Raw genomic sequence first — 10,346 nt, forward strand, 5'->3', positions numbered from 1 at the left:
GTAAATGTTTTATCCTACTTCGAAAGCTTTTCAGGGCTTTAGGCCACAGTTGATAGGTAAAGAAATTGTCACAGGAACAGTGCAGTCGCTGCCTTGTAGGTGGGACTGGCCTGATCACATCAAAATGTAGTGGCAGCCACCATAGCCTGAAAAGGAGAATGCATACATGTTTTACATTACATGCATTGAGCTGAAGAATTTGTGAATTTGTTATTGAATTTAGACGCACATATGCATTGCAAGTAGAAGTAATTATCTAGTACGGTGTACTACTGATTACTGAACAACGTTGGAGTAGGAGATGACTTACTGGGGTCCTTGGGGATGAGCATGGCGGTGCCGCCGAAGTCGCAGGTGGCGCCGTTGGCCTTGGTGCGCTGCCAGTGGCTGTTGAAGGCGAAGGAGGCATGCGCCAGCATGGTGTTCGGCCGGAAGCACAGGCCCGACGGCAGGATCGAGTCGCAGTCCACCCCCGAGCCGCAGGCGTAGTCCATGGCCTGCTGCACGATGGGGCCCGGCACCGACGGCTTCGCCACGCACCACTCCGAGCCCGTCGTCCCCGGCGACGGCGTCGCGAACGGGGGCGGGAACACCACCGGCGGCAGGAAGCCGCCTCCCGGGGAGGGGACGGCCGGGGCCCCCGGCGGCTCCGTCGCGAACTCTGGCGGGCCAGGCACGACCGCCGGCGGCTCCGGCGCGTACTCCGGCGGGCTCGGGACGGACCCAGGTGGTTCCGGCGCGTACTCCGGCGGGCTCGGGACGATCCCAGGCGGTTCCGGCGCGTACTCCGGAGGGCTGGGGATGATCCCGGGCGGATACGGCGAGTAGATTGGCGGGCTCGGCACGTACGTCGGCGGCTCCGGCGCGTTGTACGCCGGTGGGCTCGGCACGTAGGTCGGTGGCTCCGGTGCGTACTCCGGCGGGCTTGGGACGTAGGTTGGTGGCTCCGGTGCGTACTCCGGCGGGCTTGGGACGTAGGTTGGTGGCTCTGGCGCGTACTCCGGCGGGCCTGGGACGTAGGTTGGTGGCTCTGGCGCGTACTCCGGTGGGCTCGGCACAATGCTCGGCGGCGTTGGGTTCGGTGAGATCTCCGGTGGACTCGGTGCGATTTCCGGCGGGCTCGGTGAGCTCTCCGGTGGGCTTGGCGTGATCTCTGGTGGGCTCGGCGAGATTTCAGGTGGGCTAGGATATGGAGCGACCTCTGGTGGGCTGGGCGTGACTTCTGGTGGGCTTGGGTAAATGATGGGCGGGAGCGGCGTAACCGTGGGCGGTGGGCTCGGCGCGATCTCTGGTGGGGTCGGTGATATCTCTGGTGGGCTAGGTGAGATTTCGGGCGGGCTCGGTGATATCTCTGGCGGGCTCGGTGAGATTTCGGGTGGGCTGGGACTGGGATACGGCGCGACCTCTGGTGGGCTAGGAGTGACTTCTGGTGGGCTTGGGTAAACGACGGGCGGGAGCGGCGCAACCGTGGGCGGCGGGCTTGGGCTGATGTACGGCGGAGGGTATTCTATCTCCGGTGGCGGCGGGGATGAGTAGACGAAGGCCGGCGCCGGGACGGTGGTCGCCTTCGGAGGAGGCGGCGGCGCGTCCGGAGTGAGGACACATTTGGGAGAGCCGGGAGGAGGAGGAGGGGGCTTTGATGGTGTGAACACCTCGGCGTAGGGAGGCATGACCGGCGTGCTGTAGTAAGAGTAGTGGCCAAGCAGCATCTTCTCTGGCCTCAGCACTCTTGCACCTGCCCAATCAAATTTACTGTTAGTCACCTGGTCATCTGATAATCCATACTCCTTGTCACCAAATCAAAGAGAAGAAAACGTATGGAACGAGCAAGCAATGGCTGAAGCTTGCTTACTCAAGGAGTGATACTAACGAACGAATCTTTTAACGGTCATGTCACAGTAGGCAGTGCAACAAGATACAGTAGCATGGAAGAAGAAGAAGAAGATGGAGCCTACATACCACCGCATTGCGCGAGGAAGGCGAAGGCGGCGAAGAAGACGAAGAGCAGCCGCAACGGGGGCAGCAGGTACGCGGTGCTCTCCTCCATGGCGTACATGGGGCTCTCAACGGATGGACGCATGGCGGCCGTAGCTCCGGAGTTGTTATAGTGGCCATGCCCCAGACCCGGTTAAACAGCGGCGACAAAAAAAGCGTAAAGCAGAGCAAGATGCGAGTGAAGCGAGCAGTGAAACAGTGACCGGAGACTGAGGCGTGTGTGAGCTTTGGAGCAAGCGTAGCTCGCCGAGGGCTGGGTAAAAGCGTCGTCCTAAAGGAGTGATTCGACTGCCGGCCGGTCGCCCTTTTCTCCTTTGGCAATCTTGGCACAAATGCTTGCTTCGTGCTCGTGCCCAGAGAACTGCAGATTGGGAGGCCTTGCTACCCCTTTCCATTTGCTTGGGTCTCACTCAAGATAGGCCCCACTCAGAACTGAGCACAGCATGCGGGGTGTAAACGTTGTGACCTGCGAGTCTCTAGGGCCACATGTTTAGTTTCCCAAATTCTAGAATTTGGCATTATGTAAAAAAAAGATTCTCCGTCACATCAAACTTGCGGTACATGCATGGAGTACTAAATGTTGACGAAATCAAAAACTAATTGCACAGTTTGGTTGTACTTTACGAGACGAACGTTTTGAGTCTAATTAGTCAACGATGAGATAATTATTACCAAATAAAAACAAAATGCTACAGTACACAACGGTGTGGCTACAGTACCTGGGATTTCCGCCGGCGCCGAATCAGGGCCGAACTAAACGCGGCCTAGGATGTATAACTTTCACATTCTTGAAAGGTACCTGGAGCCATTAATCAATCAAATAAATAACTAGCATATGCCACTGGGGGGAAAAATTGTTCCGCCATGTTAACGGTTGAAGAACGAATAACCAAAGTAGTGGAAGGATATTCCAAGATCGCATCATACTCAATACTGTAGGGACAAAAATATTAAATCCGGTAACATTTTTAAGTTTGCTTTCCTGACAATGCACACCGTTAGGGTTCAATTGGCAATAACACATCACCAGGTTGCAATCGTGCAGAAATTGCTGTGCTCATCAGCAGATTCCCAATGAGGTGACAATTGGACCAAAATAACTCCTAAGGGCTACAAATTCATTTTCTTCTCGCTGTTGGAAACATAGAAGAACAAACGCTGGACACTCCAAGTCAGAAACAACACATTGCTTTTAACTGCAGCAACTCCATTCGCTAACTAAATGAACAGGACCGACTGCTGCACAGCGATACGAGCACAGACGAGTCCTTTGGTGACTGCAAGGGGGGTAATCTACCAACAAAGCCCAGCTTCTTCATAGGGCCATGCGTCCTGCCAGCCGACTCTCTGATATTCTTCGATCAATTGCTGCGTCAACAGAGTTCATCTGTTCATAGAAATTGTGAAACAACAAACTTGGTGTTAGATATGGTTGGTGCCTCTGGAACAAAGATTCAAGCAGAGCATCTCAGACTCACTAGCCAAATGAAAGCTGACCTGGAGCAAAACTCTTGCCACATTCTCGACCAAACTTAAGCTACAATAAATGCTACCGTATTGGCAGAACCTCAGCCACCTAGTTTTGCTACAAACCCATATTTGCATGCAGTGAATTGGCAATGAATAAAATTAATGCTTCAATTGAAATTAAATACATACATATTTGCCAGCTGTCCAGGGCTTGGTCGATAACCCTCAAGCCATTAGCATAGCACCACGAAATTAGTCAGATTATAGAAAACTTACTAGGAAGAACGATGTAAATACCTACTTGGAACTCCTGATGTGCGCGAAATCAGCAGGATATAGGTGACCAATCGACACAACAGAGACATTGTGAAAATGTAAAAAAGTGGCATAGAATATGAACCGTCTCAGACTCACATATGCTATGACTGGATGAGACTATTTCATATTTCCCCTAAAACATTCAAGAATTACATGCCCTCGAGTCATTGACAAGTTCACAATTCAGTACATTGTGAGCGTGCTAAAAATTTAAAGTGAAAAATGAAAGGGGCAATTGTATACATGGAAGTATGGAACACAAGAGAATTGGTTGTGAGGTACTGTTTTAATTTGCATTTAAGTAATTGGCTAAAAAGAATTGTTTATATTATCAAATGCATCAATTATGTCCATAGCAGATACCAATGAAAAGAAATGGGCAAGTTCATATATCACAAACAAATCAAGAGTAGCAAAAACCTTCCAAGATGTTTGCTCACTCCTTATGCACAAGTATATAACGCAAAATGCATGGTTCATAGCATCACTAAATGTCTAAATGCAACAAACTGAGGTGAGCCACCACCACTCCAGAACACAAAATCTATGATCCCAAGCATGTTGGGCCAAAACAAACAATGAAGGCAGCCGCTCAAAGTCCATGTTCAGGATAACAAAAATGCCTTTGAATTCTGCAACAACCTAATATTAGAAATCATCCTACTACCCCTACAATGAACTGCCCATATGAGTACAGCACCAAAGAAGATACAATCATGCATAGGTAAGAATTGGTTGGACGCGTCAAAATACCATCTCACTATTGCTCAGCAACTGCAGATTGAGCAATTGAACCCCCTTCTGTTTGAGAAACTACAATAATAGTAGAAACATAAAAAACACAACTTACCTGGCTAGTTTCATCATGCACCTGATACTTGGGTAACGCCAACCTTCTTTCCTCCTACAGAAGCATTTGAGATTATTCACATTTCAGTCATATATCACCATAATGCACCAAAAGCACAAGTAACCTAAAAGACCAAGAGATACCAGTTAGAAGCATACCATTGACATTGCTTCATCATCCCACACCAGATAGACCTCATTCGTAGCTGGTTGGGCACCGGACGCCTTATTGTTGGACACTGCAGGTGCAGATCCAACTGCTGGACCTCCAGTGCCTGAGCAGATGGATGCACATGTAAGTTTACTGAGAGCATACCTTGCACCATGGGCAAAAACACATACGAGATAGACAAGCATCATTCACCTTAAGTCTCAAATGACAATATCGAAATTATAAAGTAACAAGGACAACATAAAGTACATTTGCTGTTGAACTAATTTTTCTTTCAGGAACAGAAAAATCAAAGGCATTTTAAGATAACATAGGAACATATTTATGTTCATTTTTTATTTCTTCTGCACAAATTCAACAATCCCTGGGTGGAAGTCACAATATTTGCAGACAACAAATGAAAATATACCACATTGCAGTGCATTGACATAGGAATGGTTTTAAGATCAACATACCTTGGTTGTTGGCTCCATATCCAATTCCTGCAGCACCAACTGCTGCTGGAGAACTTGCCGGGATGGTTCCAGGTGCCACAGATGCTAAAAATGGGGAATTTGCAGCTCCATTGACAGCTGAAGTGTTAACAGGAAACAAAGGCTGGGAAACCTGAGGAGCAACAGGTGAAGGTACTCCTGGAGGGGCCATAGGAAACGATGTTTGAAGTACATTAGCAGGTGCTGATGTCATAGGAGTAGGCACATTCTGAATAGGAAATAGTGGCTGTTGTGGCGGGAGCCCAGCAACCACTGGAGCAACTGAAACTGCTGGTTGTTGTGGATATGCTGGTTGTTGCGGATACCAAGCTTGTGCTGGTGGACCAGGCCAAATTGGAGGCCGAGCCATCAAAGGATTAAGTGCAGGATTATAGCTGCCAGCAAATGTGAAAGATTTAGAACATTTCCAAAGTGAGTGCACACAATGGTTACATACAGAATGGGGAACAGAAACATTAAATTGGTGCAAGTAGGCAGGAGGAAATAGAGACCATACATTGGAGGTGCCACACCATAAGCTGGTCGCGGAGGAAATGCCATGCCTAGCGAATTAGGCATAATAACAGGCCTTACCTGTGGCACTTCTACTTTGGCTACCTTTGCTGAAGGATCCTCCTCTGCACGTGAAACAGATGTCAGGTGAAGGGGAAAATTTATAATGCTCTTTCTGGAATGATACATAATAGCAAGTTCAGCTCTTAAATTCAATTTATTTCCCGTGCATGTATAATTTAATTATATTTTCTCTATCTGAGCCTTATATGCAGCTAGGGTAGTCCAGAAACGTACAATTTGTAGTGATTTCCTAGTGGTAAGGAGAACAAAACAACTGCTACTATGAAAAAAAATTAAACTACAGAAACGGTGCCCTTCTAGATTCATCACAGTTTTCAGCACTCTCCGGTCATCCAAAAACGTAAGGAAACATTTTACAGCAGAGAAATCGCCATACCTTCTCCGTAATGAGCAGCCAATACATGTGCAGGAATTCCCTGCATTCCAAATATCTCTATCTCTGTTGATTCCCTATCAGGCTTTGCATTAGGAACCCTGTAGCAAAAAATAAGTAACAGGTTAGAATTGTTACCAGTGCAAAGGTTGTACTTGAAAATAGAACTGCACTGTTGTCAGAGTAGCAATTAATCGATATATACCAACACACTAGCATATTCATAAATAACAACACGCTAGAATGAAATATGACATTAATCAATAAAACAAGCAAAACATCAAAGTATAACACCCTATGCTCACAAGTATTCAATCATGAAAACCATGAGCATGATGGGATCCTAACACAAGCATATCATCCAGGTTCCAGAATCACACTCTACCTTTCTCGGTAAGAAGCCTCTCAGGCCATAATAAAAGTTAAAAGGGATAGCTGACAAGCATTAATATCGTAATAATACTAGGAATTTCTGGATGCACAGACGTTATTTTTTTTCAAAATTCAACTGTCAGTAAGGCGCACGTGCAATCCATCCACTACACTACACCCCGCCAACAACAAGGGGATACCAATAGATCAAAACAAGCTACGCAGCACCGTTATGGGGCGGCGTGCTGGGGATTAGCAGAGCTAGCTCCCCTATCTAATCAGCCGCGCCGGATCGAGGCGGGCGCAGATCGAGGAGGGGAAGAGCAGAAGAGGGGGACGGGGAGGCAGTTCTCACTTGGTCACGGACTCCTTGTGGACCTGGAGGACGTGTATGGACATGCCCGAGGCGGTAGAGAGCTTCTTGTGGCAGACGTGGCACTTGAAGTGCTTGGCCTTCTGGTGCTGGACGAGGATCTTCTCGTCGTCGAACTCGCGGTCGCAGTAGTAGCAGAAGACCTTGTCGACGCGCTTCTTCTTCTTCCCCATCGGACGCCCTTCGATGTGTGAGTCCCCCTCTCCCTCCCTCCCTTGGGCGGTGGCGGGCGGCGGCGCGTCGGGGTCTAAGGTAGGTTAGGGTTTCGGCGAGAAGTTGCGGGCGGCAGCGGTCAGGGAGGGGAGGAAGAAGGCGAGGGCGAGACGTCTCGGTCTCGGCTCTCGGCTCTCGGCTCTCGGCTCGTGCGGGCTTGGTTGGTGTGGGTCGGTCGGTGCGAAATTGGAGAGGGGTTGTTTGCAAATATCATGCGGAGGGTGGGGTCCCGGTCGGTTACGGGACCTGACGTGTGGGGCAGCACGTGAGCTTTTCCTATCATTTTTATGGTGCGGCTCTTGAGAGAAAAATCCTTACATTTCTGATGATGATTATATAAAAAAGTTAAATGCCTTTCTAGTCTAGTTTTGGGACCTCCTGAGGAGGCTCTGTTTAATTACACAGGACCAGAATGGACACTAGTCCTTTTAAATACTGTCAACAAAGAGGCAAGAGCTAAATTGATCTTCTTTTTTGGAGAACCTGGCACCTCAGAAAATGATATCATCTTCGGGAAAAGAGAAAGTCATATATCTGCTTCAGTAGAATTCCTTCAGAATTATATCGCTCTGATGAAACCAAACAACAATCTGCCAGCACTTGGAAAGGGCAAAGAAATCAGTAATACAGGGCATGTAGAACACTACTCTGTTCCTCGGTATGACATAAAAGATAAAGTTCCTTGGTCGCCACCTTCCCCGATTGGATAAAACTAAATGTGGATGCAGGTTTCGACCCCCTCTCCGGTCATGCCGGCCTTGGTTTCATTACAAGGAACCATATGGGCGAGGTTATTCTTTGGATGGTCAAGCGATCAACTATGCAAGCCGGCTGAAGAAGCGGAATGTCTAGCTGCGTGGATGGGTCTAAAACACACACTACCTTTGTGGAAAGGGTGCCTCTGGTTGGAATCGAACCCGAATTTTTTACATTTTAGCTCTTTTTTGAAAGTTTCTCACAAATAGACCCCTGGAGGAAAGATTTCAGAATATGGACCCTTAGCTCGGCGCCATTGATGCTGGCGCTGAGCTCTTGGGCTCGACGCGAACGCGGAGGGTGACATGGCAGGGAGCTCGGCGCCAGTCACTCTCTTCCTCTCCCTCTCTCGCCGACTGGTGCCGAGCCTTTATTACCTATGGGCCCCGCCCCTCTCTTCCTCTCCCTCTCTCGCCCTAGCAGAGCCGAGCGTCGCCGCCGCCGCCGCCCGCGCCCGCGCCTCCACCGCCCGCCCTTGCCCGTGACGCGCCCACGCCTTGAGGCCGCCCCGCGACGCGCCACCGTGAACGGCCCGCGCCCCGCTGCTGTCGCGCCTCGACGTGCAGGAGCGTCGCGCCCTGCGGCCGCACCGCCCCCCGACCACGCGCGTTGCCTGTGGCTGGCAGCCCGCGCTGCGGCCAGCGCCCCTCCGCCCGGGCCCCGGTCCCCTCGCCGGTTCCTGCGCCCGCGCCACGCCCTCTCCTCACCTTGGCCTCGCCCCGCCTTACCGCCCTCCACCACTGGCCTCGGCCGCGGCCGTCGTGCCTCCCGTGCCCGTCGAGCCGGACTCGCCGCGCGCCACCGCGGACCCCGCCACCTGCAGCGGCCGGCCGTGCCACCGCCAACCTGGATCGTCGACCTGACCCACGCCCATCTTCCGCTGCGACTCCGTCAACGTCCGTGGATCAGTCGTTGGAAAGGCAAAAATTATGAATATGCAATGTACCTACTTAGTTGGCATTTGTTATTTACTAATTAATGTGATGACTCGGGTAGTTGATTTAGTTAGTGGTCTAGTGAGATATATATATAGATAGATAGAAACATAGATACATTGGTACATAGATATAGTTAGATAGCTACTTAGATATGTAGTTACATATTTAGTTAACTAAATATGATCTAGCTATTTAGTGAGTACACTGTATATATATACGTAGTTATTATCTTATTTACTTAGTTTGTAGTTAGAAAGTACTTGTTAGGTACTATCTATCGTCTAATTTGAACTAAAGAACATGTGTTTCGTTGCATATTTAAACTAGATGGACAACCTAGTGACCATATATCATGGAGACACCGTTGAAAGCGATCGCTATGGATATGTTGAGTTTGTTGACATGCAAAGCGTGCATGTGTTATTCAATGATAGACCTTCATTTAGTGAGATGGTTGCAAGGGCTCAGGAGGAGCTGCATTGTCTTTGAGATGATGGCATTACAGTTGATGGTGTACTACACCTAGGTTCTCCTCCCAATATCTTCAGGCGAATGATCTCAATTGGTTGTGCAGATCAGTGGGAGAACTATATGAGATCGGCTATGAAGAGCCAGCTACAGTCTAGACGTGGTTGTGCGTCGAGTGTTAGTTGATCCCACCCTCATGGATTTTCCCCAGCAATGGATCAGCAGGCACACATTGACCCTCCCATTCTAGAACCTTATATGCATGTGGAGATTGCACCTACAGTTCTCGATGCCCAATCTGCCCCCATTGCGGTAGTTAGAGATAGTTGTCAGACTTATGTTTCCATGGCAGATCCTCCTCATGAGATCCCTTTGACACAGAATCATCCGAGTAAGTGTCTTAATCGCATGGTTTTTGGGAGCTTACCCCATTCCTTACATCTATTTCTTTCATTCTTTCCTTATTTCTCTACTTATGTTGTAGGAGACATTCTTGAGAATGTGGATGTGCCCCCTGTTCCTGCGTAAGTGCACTTTGGAGATGGATTTTGTGGCTCTAATAGTGTTGAAATTATATATGATTTAGAGCCATATGAGATGGCTAGGCCTCTTGATTCTGATGATGATCGCCCTATTGGAGAGCTGACTGAGAGTGATGTTGAGATGATGAGGCGTATCTTTCTCGGTCGACGTGATCCTAGAGTTCACGAGTTCAGCGATCTTGCTCATTTCGATCAAGCGTTTGCAGAAGGACGTGATGATGAGCTCCTATAAGCTCCTGAGGCCGGTCCTAACATGGTAATTGAGAATGCGAGGGTATTCAATGACCTCCCTGCTTTGAAGAGGTGGTTGCAGGCTTTTGCAGTGATACGAAAGAGACCTTATAAGGTATTGCATTCATATGTGGAGCGTCATTACATAGTTGTGTGTGACAAGGAACGCTGCCCATGAAGGGTTTGTGCAAGGAAGCAATAGGTCA

General features: G+C 49.1%; 2 protein-coding genes across 9 annotated transcripts; both read right to left on the reverse strand.

Moving 5' to 3' along the window:
• Positions 1–6: 6 nt before the first annotated feature.
• Positions 7–2,625, reverse strand: LOC136546740 (extensin-like). Of its 2 annotated transcripts, none has more exons than XM_066538711.1 (3): positions 1,960–2,623; positions 311–1,735; positions 7–146 (listed from the first exon to the last, which is right to left on the reverse strand). In XM_066538711.1, the coding sequence occupies exons 1-3, from the start codon at positions 2,078–2,080 to the stop codon at positions 115–117; spliced, it is 1,578 nt and encodes a 525-aa protein (XP_066394808.1). In that variant the 5' UTR covers positions 2,081–2,623; the 3' UTR covers positions 7–114. The 2 variants fall into 2 exon arrangements, with proteins under 2 accessions (XP_066394808.1, XP_066394809.1); XM_066538712.1 differs by having other exon boundaries at positions 82–190; positions 1,960–2,625.
• Positions 2,626–2,950: 325 nt separating this feature from the next.
• LOC136542282 (protein SUPPRESSOR OF FRI 4-like) lies at positions 2,951–7,370 on the reverse strand. Of its 7 annotated transcripts, none has more exons than XR_010780641.1 (8): positions 6,975–7,370; positions 6,251–6,348; positions 5,795–5,915; positions 5,260–5,672; positions 4,792–4,907; positions 3,655–4,687; positions 3,493–3,580; positions 2,951–3,382 (listed from the first exon to the last, which is right to left on the reverse strand). XR_010780641.1 is itself a non-coding variant. In XM_066534644.1 (7 exons), exons 1-7 carry the CDS (start codon positions 7,163–7,165, stop codon positions 3,311–3,313), a joined length of 1,065 nt encoding a protein of 354 aa, XP_066390741.1. In that variant the 5' UTR covers positions 7,166–7,370; the 3' UTR covers positions 2,951–3,310. The 7 variants fall into 7 exon arrangements, 2 of the variants coding, with proteins under 2 accessions (XP_066390741.1, XP_066390740.1); XR_010780642.1 differs by having other exon boundaries at positions 3,474–3,580; XR_010780638.1 differs by having other exon boundaries at positions 2,951–3,580.
• Positions 7,371–10,346: the final 2,976 nt, after the last annotated feature.

The sequence above is a fragment of the Miscanthus floridulus genome, chromosome 3 (assembly GCF_019320115.1).
Source record: "Miscanthus floridulus cultivar M001 chromosome 3, ASM1932011v1, whole genome shotgun sequence".
NCBI lineage: Eukaryota > Viridiplantae > Streptophyta > Magnoliopsida > Poales > Poaceae > Miscanthus > Miscanthus floridulus.